The 19509-nt window shown below is 55.6% G+C and overlaps 1 protein-coding gene across 7 annotated transcripts in view; it reads left to right on the top strand.

The window, feature by feature from the left end:
* The window catches only part of CAMKK1 (calcium/calmodulin dependent protein kinase kinase 1), a 67902-nt gene extending 57947 nt beyond the window's left edge, over positions 1-9955 (top strand). For all 7 annotated transcript variants that reach the window (XM_074190558.1, XM_074190561.1, XM_074190560.1 and 4 more), the window contains 4 exons: positions 2803-2890; positions 4324-4452; positions 5679-5776; positions 8392-9955. In XM_074190558.1, coding sequence (XP_074046659.1) covers positions 2803-2890; positions 4324-4452; positions 5679-5776; positions 8392-8449 — 373 coding nt within the window. In that variant the 3' untranslated portion in view covers positions 8450-9955. The remainder of the gene's footprint in view (positions 1-2802; positions 2891-4323; positions 4453-5678; positions 5777-8391) is intronic.
* Positions 9956-19509: the final 9554 nt, after the last annotated feature.

Raw genomic sequence — 19509 nt, forward strand, 5'->3', positions numbered from 1 at the left:
GCAGGCTTGAGGTCCCACCCTAGAAGGGCCCTCTGGTCTTTGTCTCGCCTCCCACCTCCCCTTCTCCTGCTCTCCATCTCTCGTTTCTGACATGGGCTCACTGCCCAAGAGACCATGAAGCACCCCTAGGCAGAGATGGCCCCCCAGGGCTCCCCAAAGTGGGACCAAAGGTTGGATTCTATGACACTGGGCAAGTGGAAAGCAAGCACCTTGGATCAGGAGACCTGGGTTCCAATTCTGCCATGTACTGCGGCTGTAGGATGTTCAACAGATCATCTCCAGGGGCCTCAGTTTCCTCATCTGTAAAATGAGGGCCTGGTCCCTCCCAACTCTAGTCCTGTGATCTTTGGGGCTCCGAGGTCAACAGAGCAGAGTCAGTCTCCAGACCTGGCCTGGCAGGGGGCGGGGGGCAGAGGTACATCTTCCTGGGGCTTCCTGGTGAGGCAGGCCCCTCAGTCCCAGCGTCGGGTCATATCTGCTGCTTGTTCATGACAGCCCCCCACCCCCATCCCAGGGCGCAGGCTCTGAATTATTTTTACCAGGAAGTTCTGATTGAAGGATCCCTCTGCCTTCAAGGTTCTCCCCCCAACCCGGGCTATTACCTATGGAACAGAGTAGAAAAACCGAATCTGGCCTTGGAGCCCTCCCCAGTCTGGCTCCTCCCTGGCCCCTCTCTGAGTGCACCCCAGCCTCCGGCTCGGGGCAGGGAGTGTCACATCTCTGTCGCTCTGCCTAGAGCATCCTGCCCCTGTTGTCTGCACCTGCCCAGCTCTTCCCTGCCCACTAGCAGCTAGCCCAAGCGCCACCTTCTCCAGGAAGGCCCCCACCCGTCCGGATCACCTGTCCTCCCTGAGGAGCAAAATATCCCCCCGCACTGCACCCCACCCCGGTCCTTCTCCAGTGGTCTGGTGTATGGCAGTTGTCACTGGAGGCTTGGAGGGTTGCATCCTTACACCAGACTGTGAAGGCCCCGGGTCTTCGTGTGGATATATGTTACACTGACCCAAAGGTCAGGTCCTGGGTAGACTACAATCAAAGACCCTGGGGGTCTTTCGGACTAGACCTAGGGTCTCTTAATGAGGGACCCAATAGTCCCTGAAAAGGTGGGGGCCTCCGTCCTGCCTTTAGAGTTGGAAATGGTTCTGCCCTGGGTGGAGGAGGAGTGAGGAAGCCTCCCCCCACCCAGTTCTCATTCCAAGATCAGAATTTCAACCTCCTGCTCAGGGAAGGACGGGAGGGTATGGATGGGGTGGGAGGGGGAGTCAGTCTGTTAAAGAACAGAGCTCCTGTCTGGCCGAGGCCTCAAGGACAATTCTGAGGAAGCTGGGACTGAAGAACAGAGCCCAGCTCTGCCTCCGGTGGGGTTGTAGGAGAGGACACCCATGGACACCAGAGGAGAAATCCCCCTTCTGAAGGGGGGCTCTATCTGGCATCTGGTCCCACCCTGAAGAGATAACTGGCAGAAGCCAGATCAAGCCTGTGGCCCTCCCTCTCTGCTTGGATGAGGGGTGACTCCAGCCTCCCGGTGGGGAGCAGATGACCCCACTGAGCTCACCAGCAGGCCAATTTCCCAGGTTTCTGGTGATGCCTCCAAAAGAAGCACTTGTTCATTTGTTCAATCAGCCAACGTTAGCAGGCACCAGATGCCCTAGACCGGCCTGGCATCTTCTGACCAAACTGCAAATTAGGACAGCAGCCAGCAAACCAGCAAGCAAGGGCCACCCAAGAACCGGCCCCGCTGGCTTTGGGGGCCTTGTTTTCTGTCTGTGGCCTCCGGCCTGCCCCTCCAAGACTCCCAAGCGGATCCATCAGCCAGAAATTGGATGACCCCTGGTCTGGATGCTCCTGAGGAGCTCCCTTGACCTTTGAGGTCTGTCTGGGCTAGCTCTGAGATGTGGGCCCCGGGTCTTCTGGGAAGGGCCTTCAAAGTCACTGAGCAGTATGTGGGGCCCCAGGTCAGTGGGATAGCACCACAGGGGTCTCAGTGGGTCTCTTGAGCACCTTCAGATCTGATCTGCCCCCAGAACTCTTCAGTGATTGAAGGGTGTGTAAGAAGATGACCTTGGGGTCCCCAGGGGCCAAAAGAAAACAAAGAAGCCAGGTGACTCCCCTCTGTCCAAAGACCCGAAGCAGCTTCAGCAAAAACTCCCAAAGCTCTCGGTGTTTCAACTGGACAGAGACCCCACAGGGCTTCAGTGAAAGCTCCCAAAGCTCCCGTTGACTCCACTGAGGCCACTGGGAGGCACGAAGGTGCAGAGAGCACTGGGCCCGGAGACTGGAAGATCTAAGTTCAAATTCAGCCTGAGCTACTTCCTAGCTAGTTGACCCTGGACAAGTCACTGAAGCTCTTTGTCTCAGTTTCCTCTATTATAAAATGGGGGTCATAGCAGTCCTTACTGAGGTTGTTGTGAGGATCAAATGAGATGATCATTGTAAAATGCTGGTCGGCTACCTATCATAGCACATAGCAGACACGGCAAATGTTTATTCCCTCCCTCCCCTCTCCATGACCCCACTACTTAGGAGAGGAAACTGAGGCTAAGAGCTGGCAAGGGTTCTCCCAGGGTTGATGGCAACGGACACTATATAAGTGGACAGTTGGAAGGAGAAGCCTAGGATCCTGTTCCATGACCACCCCAGAGTGCCCTGCCCAGTGTGCCAGAGCCTGGCATTGGGAATTCCAAGGCAATGGTTGCCAGCCTGGACAGGGGCCAGGGCTCCCTTCAGCCCCCCAGGCAGAGATGCTCTCACTGGTCTAGCTTGGGGCTGTTCTTCCTGCCATGCCCTTTCCTTTCTTCACAGACCCCTGATCAGTGAGTCACTGAAGGATCTGATCCTCCGGATGTTGGACAAGAACCCCCAGACAAGGATTGTGATCCCCGAAATCAAGGTGAGTTCTCTGAGCCTGGGCCCTCATAGAGCACAGGAACAGTGGGAGATGATGGCAATGGGAGGCAGCTCCCCATGCTTCTTGCCTCACTCCTCTGTATCAGCAGCCTCCGATGGCCTCCCTGTCACCCCCTCCTAGTGCCACCTCCTTTCTGACCCTCACATGCCCACCTATCCCTTTTGCAAGGCATCGAGGCTTCTGCTGTCATGAGACTGAGGCTGACTCACATACTGCCTCTTTCTATGCCTCTACCCACTCCTAATTTCTGGCTTTCAGAGGAGGGGATCCTGTTGGCCAAGACCCATCTCTGCCTTCTTTCCTTCCCCATCCCCTCCTGCCTGCCCCTGACTGTGCTCTGTCACTGCACCTACTTCACATCATCCCCTCATGTCACACTTCCTACAAGAGTCTCCTCTGGTTATGTCTGTGCCTTCAACCCTTGTAGACAGTCGTGAGCTCCATGAGGTAGAGAAGATCTTAGCTGAGCTTTGTACCACCACCCCCACCCCGTCCCTCCTCCCAGCTGCCACCCAGAACACTGAATGTTTAGAGAGGGTGACAGAGAGCCAGTAAAGGAAGGTGCCATTGGGGAGGTTTCAGGAGAACCAGAGGGTGGGGAGTCTCTGAAGCCATGGGCTAGGAGCTCAGTCAGGGGGCAGGAAATGGCCAGTGATGTAAGACCCCATTGAAAAATCAGTGGTTTGGGGAGAGCAGACCCTGCTCTGTGCTGGGAATGGGAACCAGATGGCGAGAGGGTGGGAACGTGGGTCAGCAAGAAGCAGAGGCACTGGAGGCGAAGGGGAGGAGAGGAGAGGGAGAAATCAGCAGCTAGACAGTATAGAAGCGTTAAAGTGGGTCTCTTTTAGGTTTCCTCTCCTGCACGTTTGCAGGCAGAAGGAAAGGACAGGAGAGGTGAGGGGCAGTGGTGATGACTTGCCTTGGTGGAGAGTCAGGGTGTTTCTCCTCCTTTTCCTGGAGGGGAGGATAAGGTGCAGGAGGCACCTTGGAAGGGACTCCAGGGGTTTCTGTCAGACGACCTGGATCTCAGAAAAATGGAGTCTGTCAGAGCCGAGGATGAGAATGCAACTGGGGACTTGTAGGAATGGGACAAATTCATTAAAATAAGGACCAAAAAAGAGGAAAGAAAGAGACCAAGCAGTTGAGACCACAGCCCATAAATGGAGAGAGGGAGAGACCAGCTTGATTTTGCATGTGGGTCCCAGGAGGATGGGATGTGACCTAGCCTGCCCCGAGGGCCAGCAGTGAGAGGTTGGGGGGGATTAGGCATCCTGGGTGAGGTTCCCTTGAAGGACAAGAGAAGGTGGGCCAGGGCAGCATTGGAGGGAGATCCCTGAGGGCGTGGAGTCTGGATGCCGGGGTCTGAGGTGCTGACAAGGCCCCTCCATTCTTCGTCTCCTCTTTTCCTCATGCAGCTACACCCCTGGGTGACCAAGAACGGAACGCAGCCTCTCCCCACGGAGGAGGAGCACTGCAGTATTGTGGAGGTGACAGAGGAGGAGGTGAAGAACTCGGTCAAGCTGATCCCTCGGCTGCCCACTGTGGTAAGGGCGGGGAGCTGTCCGCGGTGCTGCTCCCCGACGCCGGCCAGAGCAGCCCCTTCAGCCTCCTGCAGACCGGGAGGGTCAGGGTGCCCTCTCAGGGCTGTCTAGGGGGAGCTTGCCCAGGCTGCCCTCGCTGCTTCAACCTAACGGGGCGGGAGCCAACTCTCATGGGTAGGAGGTGTAGACCAAGCTGCATGTAGGAAACAGCTTCCCTGATGGAGAGGCTGGCAGTGGTGTGGCCAATCTCTCCTTGAAGAGCAGGGGAGGCTCAGTTGAAGTAATCTCACCATGGCATGTTCTGCTGTGATCACCGTGGGCGATGCCAAGGAGTTGGGAAGGAGTTCTTGGGAAGGGCAGACAAACCCACTTGATATCAAGATTTCATTACTGATTTGTTCAGCAAACCTTTTTTACACAGAGGTCACACAAGCTGGGAGCCCTAGTCAGCCTAGCCCAGCAAAAGGTAATTCTTGGAATGGTTAGGTGGCACAGTGGATAGAGCACTGGCCCTGGAGTTGAGTCCCTGAGTTCAAATTTGACCTCAGACATTTAATAATGACCTAGCTGTGTGGCCTTGAGCAAGTCACTTAACCCCATTGCCTTGCAAAAAAAAAACCTAAAAAAAAGGTAATTCTTAATTGGTAGGGTTTGAATGAGTCAGGTTTGACATCTTCCTGAGAAAAACCCACAGCTCCGTGACCCCAGAGCAGCACTCGATTTCGTATTCCTAGGTGCCTCTCAAGCATGGAGGAAGGGAGCCTGAGCTGTCCTTGTTATTGGTATAACTGGTTCGGAAGAGATAAAAAAGGTTGAAGGACCAAAGGGAAAGTGCAGCATGTGGACACAGTCCCTGCACTTGGAGCTGAGGGACCTGGGATTGGTCCTGGGTCCCCCACTCACTGTGGGGGGATCTTGGGCAAATCCCTCCACCTCCAGGGCTTCTGGCTCCCCATCTTGGCCTTCATGGGGCCCCTGCCAGTCTGAGTCTGTGGCTCAGGATCAGTCCTCTCCTTGGGGTCACGAACAGATGATTGCTCTCTACTGTTATTATTAGAAATGGATGTTCAAGGTGGGTCAAATTGAACTGTGTCTGAAGTAGGATGTCAGCCCACACACAGTTAAGGGTGCCCGGTCCCTGAGGGGCAGCCCAGCGCACACATCACCCTCTACAACTGAGAGCTGCCTCTGTCAGCCAACATCCAACACCATGTATTCGTCCTCTCCAGATCCTGGTGAAAGCCATGCTAAGGAAACGCTCCTTTGGGAATCCTTTCGAAACTCACCTCAAATCGGAGGATAGGTCTCCGTCAAGAAACGTATTAAAGTAAGTCTTGGGTTGGGGAAGGGGCTTGCTCCATGAAGTCAGAGACCCTGGGGCTGTTGCAAAGTCTCCTCATATGGGATATCTAAGACTCTAGTTCACACTGGGGGAAGGGGCCACAGGTCTTTCCTCTGCCTTCATCAGGCCTCATCTCCAGCAGTGAGTTCAGTGCTGGGTCTGTGAAGGACCTTAATGAGCTGGACTCTGACTAGAGGAGGGCAAGCAGGATAAAGGACCTGGAATCCAGGCTGTGTGGGGCTCAGCTGAAGGGACTAGGGAGGAGAGGAGTCGGGGGTGTGAAGGCTGTCAGGTGAGTGAGGCACAGCCAGGAGCAATGGCAGGAAGGTGCGAGGGGTCCACCGAGGCTTGCCTTAAGGAAGAGCTTTGTCCCATGAGAGCTGCCTTGGGAGGCAGTGAGCTTCCTGTCTCAGGAGGTCTGAAGGCACAGGGTGGGTGACCCCTTTGCAGTTGAGGATCTGCATGGGATAGGAAGGCAGAAGCCCCTCCGTCTGGCGACCTCCTGCTGACTTAGTTCACTGCTTAGAAGGAAGCTGGGAATACCAGAGCTCTGAATGGGGCCCCTCCCTCCCCCACCTCAACCCAGCTCCAGCAGGTTCTGAGACCAAGAGTGCCCCTGCTTGAACATGCCCACCTCCTTCTCACCCCCACCCACATCATTCTTGGATCTCCCAGCTGCTTCTCAAAGAGGCAAGCTCCTATGACCCATCTGATAACTACTGATATCCCTTGACTAAAGATCAAATGCACAGGGACCACCTGCCCCTTTGAGTCATTCTTTAAGACATTCATTTGTTTTCAAAGCCAGAGCACAAGGAGTGAAGCCAGGGTGCGCACCAAGGGGACAGTTAAGTGGTGCAGCAGATAAAGGATCAGTCCTGGAATCAGGAAGAGCTGAATTCAAGTCTGGTTTCAGACACTCAATACTTACGTAGCTGTGTGACCTTGGGCAAGTCACTTAACCTCATTGCCTTGCCAAAAACAAAAAAATGCCCCCCCTACCCCTGGAAGCCAGCAGAAGCTTCCAAAGGCATCTTGGCACTTTGCTTTAGTCATGGAATCAGGAGGAATTTGCTTAAGAAGTCCCAGAGTGGCCGGTGGTCCCTGTGAATTTGCTCTCATCAGTCTGGGTTCCCCTGGTCTGGCTGCCTAAGCACAATTTACTCTGAAAATCGACAGGGGCAGGGACAATTGTCTCAGAGGCAATGATGCTGGAGACAGTCCTGAGACAATCTCTTTGTGGCTAGAAAAAGAAAGAGATCCTTTCCCATGTTCAACCTTTGACTAGATGCCCATAAATGTACAGGGTGAATCAATCCAGGGGCTGCTGGGTCTTGGTCTTTAGCCAAGAGTGGTTGAGGCCACTGACAACTCAGCCCTTACATCTCCTCCAGACACTTCCTTTGGGGTCCTCTCCAGGACCCTGCCTGAATGCCACTAAGGGCTTTCCCCGGTCTGAGGGGACAGGCAGAGGTCATTTCGCCGTCACCTCCCTCTCAGCTCTCCATGCTCCTGCACCTGACATTGCTTCATGAAGGCAACATTTTGGATTACGGGCAGAAACAGAGTAGGGATGGGGGTACAATGTGCAGCAATCAGTGCCCTGATAGGATCCACTTGGTAAAGGGAAGCAGGAGGAAGAAGAGGGAATGGCAAGCCTTCCTCACCTCCCCTAGCTCTCTCCCTGTTGCCCTTGGCTCCCTCCTCATTACTCCTGACTTCCTCCCTATTGGCTCTGTCACCTTCCCACTGCCCCTAGCTCCCTTCCTGAGGCCCTTGGCTCCCTCTCAATCACTGCAAGTCCTTGTTTGCCCCATTGCCAATGTCTGGGCTCCTGAAGCCCCTTCAGATAAACTGTCACTGGCTTTCATTGACTCTTTTTAAGTCAAGCAGCTTATTCCCTGGTCGGTACTCTCTGCTAGAGCTTTCTATGTATTCATGGCTCGAGGGGTGAGGGGAGAGGGAGAGGGTAAGGACTCTGTAACTCCCAGGGCTGATGAGGAGTGATCTTACCAGATCTTGCCAGAATCTTACTAGATTACCAGAATTGCCTACACTCTCAAAGCCTCAGCTATGAACACCTCCCAGAAAAAAAAAAGCCCTGGCCCTGACTGTCGGCCCAGAATTAGTCTGTCCCTTCTGGGGTCCGGCCCCAGCTGAGGTGCTATTTCACTTGTGGGACAAGACTTGGTATTCATGCCAGGGTAGGATGAGCTGGGGAAGCCAAGGGCATGTCTCCTGGAGAGACCAGAGTAGCATCTCCAATTATCTCCTCTCTGGGGGGAGTCCTATCCCTCACCCCCCACCCCCAGGCAGCCCCTCTTCACATCAGGCCCAAAGTGGGCTCTTTGCCTCCCCCCAGGGCACACACTGGATAAGTCAGAGCCTTGGTCCAGGTGGTGACCCACCGTGAAGTCTTCTGTCTGGCAACATCATCCAGAGGTGCTGCCCTCAGGGCCTGGGGGTATCAGTTATAACATATGAGTAAGTCAGGCAGGAATAGTGCCCTGGGGGTGGTTTGCCTCGTTTTTGAGGGGAAGAGTAGCCCAGATTTCCCAGGGGCAGTCCTTGTGCTGATAGGCTCCCTTCCCATAACGTAGGAAAGAAGACTGTAACAAAGATGTGCCTGACCTGCAAGAGGACCAGCCTGCCTCCTGAGCCCCCCGTGGCCCCCGCAGGGGTCCTTGCACTGCTGCTGTCACCTCTCATGCTGGGATCATGCGCCCACCCCCATGGACTGCCACCAAGAACCAAAGGTTGTGAAGCAGCCTCCCCCAAAGGACAAGAAGAGGGACGTGTGGGAGGGGAGGAGCAGCCGCTGGCTGGCCAGGGAGCTTTGGGGACATTGTTTACAGCAAAGCATGGGCCGAAATCCTGTCCCGCTGGCCTCATCCAGCCCCGGAGCCTGTGCCTCATCTCCATCTGTGCTTGAGCCCCCGCAGTGTGCGGTCGACAGCCTCCAATACCTTGACAAATGAATGTTTAATTTATAATCCAAGTGGCAATGGAGCTTCCCAGCCAACCCCGAGTGGTGCTGGGACTTCGGATGTGGGAGAGGGAGAATCACCTTGGGTTCCTACAGCTGGGTGTGGGGGGAGGAGGGTCCCAGAAAGTCCATCCAGGTAAGGTGGGGATTTGGGTGAGATCACGACTCCTCAGGCCCACCCAATATGTAGGCAGGGATGCTCTCCCAGAGCTTCTGGCGGCTTATCAGACCTGGATGTGACTAGAATGAGGGAAGCAAATGCTAGTCCCTCCCCTCCCCCACCAAGGACCTGGCGGATGTGGGATGGTCCTCTACCCACCCAGCCTTCCTCCTCCCTCATCTTTTCTCCTAGTCCAAAGACCAGATTGCAGGACAATGCCCTCAACAAATGGCAGTGCCCTAGGCCAACTACAAAGGAAGCCATCCCCGCCTCAGGGGCCCGATGTGGCAGCGGGGACACTCCCCTGAGCCGAGGGGATTAGCAGGGACGGTGGACAACACCCCTGGCTGTTCTTGAGGAAAGGTTGGGAAATTTGGGAAGACCCGCTGAGGGCAGGGCTTGGTCCTCTGCAAGACTTTCCAAGTCTTGACAAGTAGAGAATTTATGGCCTATTGCTTCCCAGCCTTTCCGCTCAGTGCCATTTGGCCCAGTGTCTCCAGGACAAGGTAACCACTGAGCTGACCTTGGAGACGCCCATTCTGAACCTAAACATTCAGATGGAGTATCAGGAGAGGAACAGAATCGGCTAGCTGTGGGGATATTTGGGGTTGTGTTGTAGGATCTTTCCTGGGGTTGGGGCAGCGCTGCCAATTAGGTCTCATTTTGGGGCCAGGGGTGACTGGGTAGTTGGTTCTTGCATTAAATTGGGCCAAATTGTAAAGGGCCCCATTTCAGGCCCTCAAGGGCATTTCTTGGGGTCGAATTTCTGGCCCCTTCAGCCAGCCAAGCCTCCCCATGCCCAGGGCCCCACTCTGCAGACCCACTGAGATGTGATGCCAGGGGCAGAGACTGTCTCTTCAGCACTCAGGTTGCCTCTATGCAGGTGCCACTTGATTTGGGGTGCTAAATAGTCCTACTAAAACTTTTAAGTGGTCGCTGCTGAACCCACGAAACAAGGCTGGACAGCCCCGGGGCCACGATGGGAGACCGGCCGGGGCAGGAGACACCGGCCCTTTGGGGAGCTCTGGTGCCAGGGCTGGAGACGCCCGCACCCGGAGAACACAAAGGGGCAGCCGCTCCGGCCGGTCACGAGAGTGGGCCCTGGCAGGGCATGCTCCGCTAACCAAGGCCCGCACCTGTTCGCATACCTGTCCACACCCTCCGAAGAGGAAGCCAGGTAGCTCGGAGAAGGCTCCTGGGGGCCCGTGGGCAGCCAGCGGGGCTGGGAAGGATGAAGCCCCCTGTGCAGGCTCTGTGCGTGGCCCGAGGCAGGCTCGCGGCCCTCTGCTCCCTCTCTAGGGGCGGAGGGAGGTAGGAGAGCAGCCCCGGGCCAGGCCTGGTAGCCCGGGAAAGCAGGGCCGGGGCCGGGCCCGCCTCCGACACGCGTGGGGCCGGGGGCTCTGGTGGGCCGGGGGCCGAGCCGGGGCGGGCTCCTCGCCCCTCTCCTCCGGCTCACCTGAGGCCCCTGCTTCCCTTCTTCGCCAGCCCCCACTGCCATCCAGGGGGCAGAGGGGGCTGTGCCCGTGTGCCCGCGGGCCCCGGGCCCGCTCCAGCCGGGCACACGGGCCGCGCAGGCGCGGGCGGCCCCGCCGGGAGAAGCGGGGGCGGGGCTGCCCCGGGGTCTCCGCCCACCACGCCCCGTCACGTTCCGCACGAACGCCGCAGGACGTCGGGAGAGCCGGAAGTAAGGGCTGGGGCGGGTCCTTCCGGTTCCGCACTCCGGGGGTGTGCGGGGCGCAGCGCGCCCTTCCTCCCGGCAGGCCCTGCGCCTCGGTCCCGGCCCTCAGGAAACGTGTCCCAGGAACGAAGGTTCCGGGACGCCTCGGGGGGTCACAGACGGGGAAACTGAGTCAGCCCAGAGCCAGGCCGGGGAGTGGGCGGGCCCGGCGGCAGCCCGGGGGGCACCGGCAGACCGGGGGCTGGGGGCCTGGAGCCGGGGAGACCCGAGTTCAAATGCAGCCGCGGCCGCGCGCTCCGACACCCAGAGGCGGGGAGGCCCGGGCGGGCCCGTGGGGGCCCGGGAGGATGCGGGGGGCGCGGGGAGGGGCCCCCCGGGGCGCCCCCCGGCCCGCGCCCCTCCCCGGGACGCCCCGCCGTGGCGGGGGGCGAGGGGCCTCGTGGCAGCGGGCGCGGGGTGGCCCGGTGCTGCTTGCCCGCAGAGCCTCGCGGGTTGAGCCCCCCAGAAGGGTGACAAGTAGTCCGGGGGCCCCGGGCTCCGTGCCCGCCGCTCTGTGCCCATCGCTCCCAGACTTCGTGCCCGCCGCCCCCGGCTCCGTGCCCGCCGCTCCCGGACTCCGTGCCCGCCGCCCCCGGGCTCCGTGCCCGCCGCTCTGTGCCCATCGCTCCCAGACTTCGTGCCCGCCGCTGGTCCTCTCATTCCAGCATTCCTTTTCAGCCTGATTCCCATCTGGCCGCTGGGCCCAGAGGACTCTGCAGTAGAAAATGAGGCTGGGGGCTTAGCACCACTCCCCTCACTCCAATTCAGTTCACGGCTTGCTTTAGCATCCCCTCCCTGATGTCCTAGTCTTCAAAAATGAAGGACGGGGCGGCTACGTGGCCCAGTGGATGAAGCACCCACCCTGGAGTCAGGAGGACCCGAGTTCAAATTCGGTCTCAGACGCTTAGTAATGACCTAGCCGTGTGGCCTTGGGCAAGCCACTTAACCCCATTTGCCTTGCAAAAACTTTAAAAAAAAAAAAAGGACAAAAGACCATCCTCCCTTCCTATGTAGAAATAAGGCGCCTGTCCGTGGCCCGGCTCATATCACATACTGAGTCAAGGGTGACTTCCTCTTCCCCTCTTTTGGAGCACCCCGAGATTTGGGAGCCCTCTATGCAAAGGGACCGAGCAGCCCAGCTGGCAGCAGAACGGGAAGGGACTGTGCACCGGTCCTGGTGGGCTGGAAGGCCTTAGAGGCTCACTCCAGTGACTACTGATAGCTTCCCCACTTTGGGGAGCCCCTGATTACAGCTCATCTCTTCTTTCTATTTGAACTGAGCTTGCTTATCTGTCATCCTCCGGGAATCAGGGTGTCCTCTGGTGCAGGGAAACTGGAGGAATTCTGGTGTCCATGAGCGAGCTCTCCTCTGTTTGAAAGGACCTCTGGACAAGTGTCTGGGCTACAGAATGTGCAATAGGGCACCCCAACTCAAATCCAGTTGGAAAATCTCCACAGGAATCCTAAAGTAGGCTAAGGTGCCATGTCTCACTTGAGAGTAAAGTGACTCCCGTGGGGCCACAGGCCCCTCAGCAGTGTGTGGAAACCCCCACCCATTCTGGGAGCTGAGGAGGGACAGGAGCTTCTCTTAGGAGGGAAGCCCTCTTTCTTCCCCCCCCCCCCTTGGATTGGCACTTGTCTTTTACTAATATCAAATCAGCTTTGCAAAAAATCCTCAATTAATTTTTCTGACTCTGTAACCCAGATTGTCAGACTTTCTAGCCGGCACTCCCCCTTTCCCTCATTCCAGGGTAAACTATGGAGAGTCCTTAAGGTTAGGGGAAATGGGGGGTGCCCTGGAGAGATCTTAATGGGAAATGAATCACAATTCGTGTCTTTGGAGAGAATTTCCCAGAGTTTCATGTGGAGGCACAATGAGTCAAGCTTGTGATATGTCCATGAAATACAATTTGTGGCAGGCCTAGGTTCAGTTTAGAGAGATCTAGGCCAAGGAATGGGGGACAGTCTCTGGAAGACCACCCACCATCCCCAACTCTATGGTCTCCTTTACCTGGGGCTCTTACACCCAACTCCACCCAATCCTTTATGTGCGTTTCTAGTCTCTATAAGTCACAGATTTAGTGTAGAAGAGACCCTGGTGATCCAATCCCAGATGAAGACACCAATCTTTGACTTCTCATAGCCTCAGATGTGGTGAAGTCAAGACTTGAACTCAGACCTGCTACACTACAGTCTGGTGTCCTTCCTACAGTAGCTGACACGTGGCTACCCTTGCCCAGGGATGGGCAAAGTCAGACCTTTCCATTCCCCTCCTTCTCCTCCCATATCTATAGGGGTATCATCCCACAGATCATCAGAGCAAATGCCCAGTCCTACCCTGCCCTTCCCCAAGCCCAATTCAGTTTCTTCTTTCAGATGCCATTCCCTGTGACACGCTAACACTAGGCTCAATGGAAGACCAAGAACCACTGAACTGACCTGCATCCCTTGCTCTGGCCACTGGGTGGTGGGACAGGCTAAGGAGCCCTTCTGTCTCAAAGCCCTTCTGTCTCTTTATTGAGCTACCCTGGCCTGGGGCTTTGGCTTTGATATTGCTGAATTGGATAGAAAACTTTATGGCCCAGTGCTTGCTGCCCTTCCCAACCAGAGTCCAGAGATCTGGCAATCTGAAGGACCAGATGGAAGCAAATGAAAGGGGAATGGGGGGGGGGGGGGGAGTCTGGGATTTAACCCAGGGCTACTAGAGGAAGGGAGGAGGGCTTGCAAAGTTGCAAGGTGGTGGAGAGCTATTTCCCCAGGAAGTGGTCTAGAAGAGACCATCCCCTGAGAGTCATCCCCCCTGACCTTTTGTTCCTGGCTCCCCTCGTGAGGGATTAATCAATCTGCCTGTCCTTGGGCCCCAGGATTGTGAAAGCAGTTGGAAAATACAATAAGTTCCCAGATCATTAACAGAAGTGACCAGAGAGTCGTGAAAAGGTGAGATGAATCACCCCAATATCACAAGCTGGGCCTGGAACCCTCAAGTTTTGCAATCCTTGCAAGTCTCAATGGTCAGGTCTTATCTGCACTGGAGTCTTCTTGGACGAAGTTCAAGTATTTCCTTCTCTACCCTTGTCATTTATGGCCGCAAAGGCAAATAGTGGTCTTGAGAACAAGAGAGAATCATGTCCCCTGTGCTGCTGCTGTGCTAGGATCAGGGTTAAAATGAGCAGGTTAAGGTGACAAGAAAGAAAAAGTGGGAGCAGCAGGGCTGGGACTGCAGATTTGTACACCTAGTGAATGGAAGCAAGCATGGCTTCAGTTGGGGGGTCTGGCATGCAGTAGGCATTTAATTCTTGTTGGTTGGTTGATTGCTTGAGGAGGAGGGGGTGGACTTCATGGCCAAAGCATGGCTGCCTCCCAGGGCTCTGCCTTTGGCCATCCCCTCCCCACACCATCCCAGTTCTAAATCTAGGGTCCTCTGTACAAACTAGAGCTCCATAGCCCCCTCCTTAAAACCAAGTTCTCTTACCTTCCCCATTTCTGTTCACCTCCCCTGCGGCATTTCTTCAAATCTCCACAGCCTGAGTCCTTTTCTCCCCTTTGTCTCTCAATGATCAAGTGATCAGTGCTAGGAGGAGCCTTTGCTAGAATCACAAGATGGTAGGTCTCCCATTCACAATGGCAGCTGCCAAAGAATATTTGCAAATAGCAATTATTTCCCTGGGAAGTGGGTTGAGAAGAGAAGGATTCTGTGTCCTCAACACTTCTCTCACCTGTCCCAACCTTTCCCATAGTTCTCACCTGGTTCACTCAGTGGCCTCCTCACCAGACCCCTGTTTTCACTCTCTAACCTGTGTTCCTCACACCTTCCAAAATATCTTCTTTTTTTAAAAACAATATTGTCTTTGTTTTCCAATTATATTCATTAGTAGTTTATACCCATGATTTCTGGTAAGGTTCTGAATTTTACACTTTTCCTCCACCCCCACCCCCCCTTCCCTCCCTTCCCCACAGAAGGCAGTCTGGCCATCTTTCCATTATTCCCATGATATGCATTGGTTGGAATTGAATTTGTTGGGAGAAAAAAACAAATCCATGAGGAAGAAGGAAATTTATTAGAGACAGCAAACTTATGGAGTGCATAAGACACTTTTTTTAGGGTGTTTTTTTTTTGCAAGGCAAACGGGGTTAAGTGGCTTGCCCAAGGCCACCCAGCTAGTTAATTGTTAAGTGTCTGAGACTGGATTTGAACCCAGGTACTCCTGACTCCAGGGCCGGTGCTTTATCCACTATGCCACCTAGCCATCCCCCAATAAGACACTTTTTTAAGAAATTAAAGTTAATAGTCCTTGGTCTTTGTTCAAACTCCACAGTTCTTTCTCTGGACACAGATGTATTCTCCATCACAGACAGCCCCAAATTGTCCCTGATTGTTGCACTGATGGAATGAGCGAGTCTGTCAAGTTTGATCATCAAGTAGTCTGTGAGGAAAAAGCTTTTTCATGTTGCTGTTAGGGTGTACAGTGTTTTTTTCTGGTTCTGCTCATCTCACTCAGCATCAGTTCATGCAGATCCCTCCAGGCTTCCCTGAATTCCCATCCCTTCTTGTTTCTAATAGAACAATAGTGTTCCATGACATACATATACTGCAGTTTGCTGAGCCATTCCCCAATTGAAGGACATTTCCTTGATGTCCAATTCTTTGCCACTACAAACAGCGCCACTATGAATATTTTTGTACAAGTCATGTTTTTACCCTTTTTCACCAGCTCTTCAGGGTATAGACCCAGTAGTGGTATTGCTGGATCAAAGGGGATCCACATTTTTGTTGCCCTTTGGGTGTAGTTCCAAATTGCTCTCCAGAAAGGTTGGATGAGTTCACAGCTCCACCAACAATGTATTAGTGTCCCAGATTTCCCACATCCCTTCTAACATTGATCATTGTCCTTTCTGGTCATATTGGCCAGTCTGAGAGGTGTGAGGTGGTATCTCAGAGAAGCTTTAATTTGTATTTCTCTAATAATTAGTGATTTAGAGCAATTTTTCATGTGACTATGGACCACTTTGATTTACAGATGAGGAAAATCATTACTGATTAGAGAAATGCATGTCTTCTTAAACCTGGGTCTGGCTCTGCCAGTCTTCTAACTGAAGAAGTTTTGATGAGTGGACCTTGCCTGCTTTTAGGATAAAATACAAATTTCTCTGCTTAGCATTGAAAGCCTTCACCATATGACTTGCTCATTTTAAACCTGGGATCTGCCAGAACCATTCAGGTCTGCCCTCTGGGCTTTGAGGGATCCCAGGATGATAGGGGTGCATTGGAGGCAAGCAGTGGAGCAAGGCAATCTTTCCCTGGGCAGCTGGTCAAACAGCAAAGGTTCTCCATTCAGCTCTCAGCATCCAAGCCTTCCCCCGTCAGGTTGTGTCCCTGCGTCCCCTGCAGATTGACTGTCCAGGCAGCTGGTCTTGCCTGGGCTCTGCTCAGACCAGAGGCTGTCTTCTTCTCCCTGCTCTCTACTCCATCAGTGTCTCTCTTCTTCCTCAGTTTCTCTTACTCAGCTCTCCTTCCCCAGTCTTGTGTATCCATCTCTTAGGCTGAGATACCCCAGGTCTCCACTTCATGACACAAAAAGTTCTTTGATTCAGCTTCCCAGCAATAAACTTCCCAGTCCCAAAACAGGGCCGGGCACATCAACTTTTGGAAAGCTCTGGCCGGCAGGAGTCCCTGGCACCTTTGCTGCCAAGGGGCAGCTGTCCCTGGGCTTCTCCTGAAGCTTCTTTTCTTTGTGCTCCACACACACACACGCACACACACCCCGTTCCTGTTGGACTCTCCATGTAGGGAAGGGACATGTGTTGGGGCTCCTCTGCTGCAGCTCTCTGGCTCTACTCCTCCCAGACTTCTCCCTCTTCACCTTGGCCTGGCTGGAATCTCCAGCTTCCTTTGAGACCCAGCCCGTGGTCAGGACGCCTCCATCCTGAACCATCCTATGTTTACATGTTTTGTCTTGGCCTCCTTGGGTACATGTGGCACCCTCCCCATGGGACAGGAACTCGAAGATGGGTCCTGTTTCTTCTCAAGATCCCCAGAGTCGGGCTGCAGGGCATCACGAGGAGTGGGTGTTTAGAACTGCATGGCCTCTGTGGGGATGGGGGCTCCACGGGCAGCCCAGTGCTTCGTGTGTCATGGGCAGAATTGAGCAGGAGCCTGGATTACCTCCGGGAAGTTGGGCAAGGCTTTCATGGACCCACCAACTCATTTTCCTTTTACTTTGGCTCCCCAGGTGATAAAATAAATGCACAAGAGAGCATTTGTCGAGTGCTTTAGTGATACTTTAGTGCCCTAGTGTTGCTCTGGACCACCCTAATCCCCAGAGACCCTGAATGATGGAGGGTTCAAGGGCAGCAGGGAGACAGTTGCACGTTGGGCATGTTACCAAGGTCAACTGATCCAGGAGACTGACAGATATTGTCCAGGAAGCATATGGCCACGGCAGTCTTCACAACCATCAGCTAAGCCAGAGGGGCCGCAATCTGTATTGGTGTAGGGAGTATCCATGCTGAAGAACCACAGAGCAGTGAGGCGATGCCTAATCACAGGACTGGGGATGACCCGGGACGAATCCACACCCATTGCCCTGCAGAGGACCTGCATGATAATGTCAGCAAAACCCCAGGGGGCCATTATCTCTCCGAACCCTGGACTTGAGTTGGAATGAACCCATCCCAGGGGTGCGGGGTGGGGGTGACACTAGTGCGCTTCTCCTCTAGTCACTGTTTCTCAAGGGCTCCCCATAAAAAGCAGGACATGGGGGGGAACTCCCGGCCTCACATGCTTGGCCAATTCCAAAAATTCCTGGAATTCCTCCAGCTGGGGGGGAGCCTTGTCCTGATAGAGAGATTGGCTCCATGACCACGCCCCTCTTCCTGGGAACAAAGCCGGCTCTGAGGCTGCTCCTCGAGGGGCCTCCGGCCTCACTTTCAAAGGTTAACTTCAGGTTCAAGAACTGACTATGTAGATGGCATTAGCGCTCTTCTCCACCACCTTGGGATTCAGGGCCCCGGGCCAGCTCCCTGCCCCCCAAGGCTCAGCAGCCCCTCCCCGCAGGCAGACCCTGGGGTGCCCCACCTCCGGCCTCTTGGTCCTGGGCCTTCATGCAGCCATCAGGGACTGCTCCCACCTGTGATGTCATGGATCACAAGCCCAGAAAGCTCCTTTGGGGAGGGGGCAGACCCCGGGCCCAGTCCGAAAGCATCAAATGATGAAGGCGCACAGAGGCTCCGTCGTCCTCCTCAGCGACCCAAGCTTCCGAACTCCGGCTCAGTCTGGTCCCCCCTTTCTCTCCACCACCACATCTAGCTCCCCCCAAGTCCTGTCCATTCTGCACCTGCAGCCTGTGGCCCCCTCATGCCCCCTTTAATGGCAGGGTTAATGTCTGGGGTCCACGATCCAGAGCTGAGCCCCCCATTTTATGGATGAGGAAACTTGAGGCCTCGGGAGGAGGAATGTCTTGCTTCAGGTCTCCCCCCGTCTAGCATTCAAGGCCCCCCCATGAGCCCGGCATCCCTCCAGGCTTCCCTGCCCTCCCCTGACAGAGAACTACGTTGGGTGGTGCAGTGGACGGAGCACTGGCCTTGGAGCCAGGAGGACGGAGTTTGAATCTGGCCTCAGACACTTGACTCCTACTAGCTGTGTGACCTTGGACAAGTCACTTCTCGCATCCAGGGCCATCTCTAGCCGTCCTGATTCATCTCTGGCCACCGGACCCACATGGCTCTGGAGGAGAAGGTGAGGCTGGAGACAGCACAGCCGCCCTCACTCCAGTCCGGTTCCTGTGCTTGTCATGACATCACCTCCCTGATGGCCTGGTCTTCTTGGGGAGTGAAGGACAAACAACCATTAAGCTCTGGTCAGACTGACTCAGTGTTCCCGAGCTGCTCCCCCCATAACCCCAAATGTGCCCCCTCTGTAGTTCTGCTGCTGGTGACCGCCCTCCTGAAATGCCCACACATCCTGTCCCCCCACACCTCCTGCCCCCCAGGCCTCCCCAAGGCCCCCCAGGAAAGGCAGCCGCGCCCGACCGCCGGGGCGGGAGCCCTGCCTGGCACAGGGGCCCACTGTGACTGTCAGAGCACTGAAGGCTTATTCAGGCCTGGACTTCCTGCGTGGAGACGGCTGCCCAGAGGCGCCACACCCGTGCCCCTCGGGAGAGGTTGGTTTCTCTTGGCCTGCCCCGTCCGGGGCAATTGCCAAGCCCAGAAAGTCTTGTCTGAAAACGGCCGCGGGCCCCACGGCCTCCTTCCCTCCCGCTGCCCCCTCCACCGCAGTCTGGATGCCCGTCCCAGGGCCAGGAGTGAATCACCTCCGCTTGTCCTGGAGAAGCCCGGGAAGAGGGCGGGGGCAGGCCGGCCGCCCTCGGCGGGGCTGGGGGCTGGTTCTCGGAGGCAGCAGGGGACGGGCCTCCGGAGCAGCTCCTTGGCTCTGGAGCATCTTCCAGACGGGCTTAGGTTGGCTCTGGGAGGAGGGCTTTTCCGTGCTGGACAGCTCAGGGCTCAGGACCACTGTCTGCTTCACTACCCAGGGGGTTCCCTAGGCCACAATGTCTGGGGTCCTCCTCCCCACAGGGGATAAATATAATTGTGGGACCAGGAGTCCTCTCAGGTCCTTCCAGGAGATTTGGGGCGGCTGGAGACGGTCAGGGCCTTCATCTTCATCAACCCCCCAGCCCGGTCCTCCAGTACCTCAGCCTGAAGTCTCACCAGCCCTGCCCAGCCTCTGCTTCCGCCCTGGAGGAGTCTCTCCCGGGCCTTTCTCTGATGGAGCCGCAATCCCTCCTGGTTCTGCCCCCACCCCCAGTCCACGCTGGGCCCTCCCACCCCACAGCTCCCCAGCTTTCCAGTTCCTTTGG

The sequence above is a fragment of the Macrotis lagotis genome, chromosome 6, assembly GCF_037893015.1.
Source record: "Macrotis lagotis isolate mMagLag1 chromosome 6, bilby.v1.9.chrom.fasta, whole genome shotgun sequence".
NCBI classification, from domain to species: domain Eukaryota; kingdom Metazoa; phylum Chordata; class Mammalia; order Peramelemorphia; family Peramelidae; genus Macrotis; species Macrotis lagotis.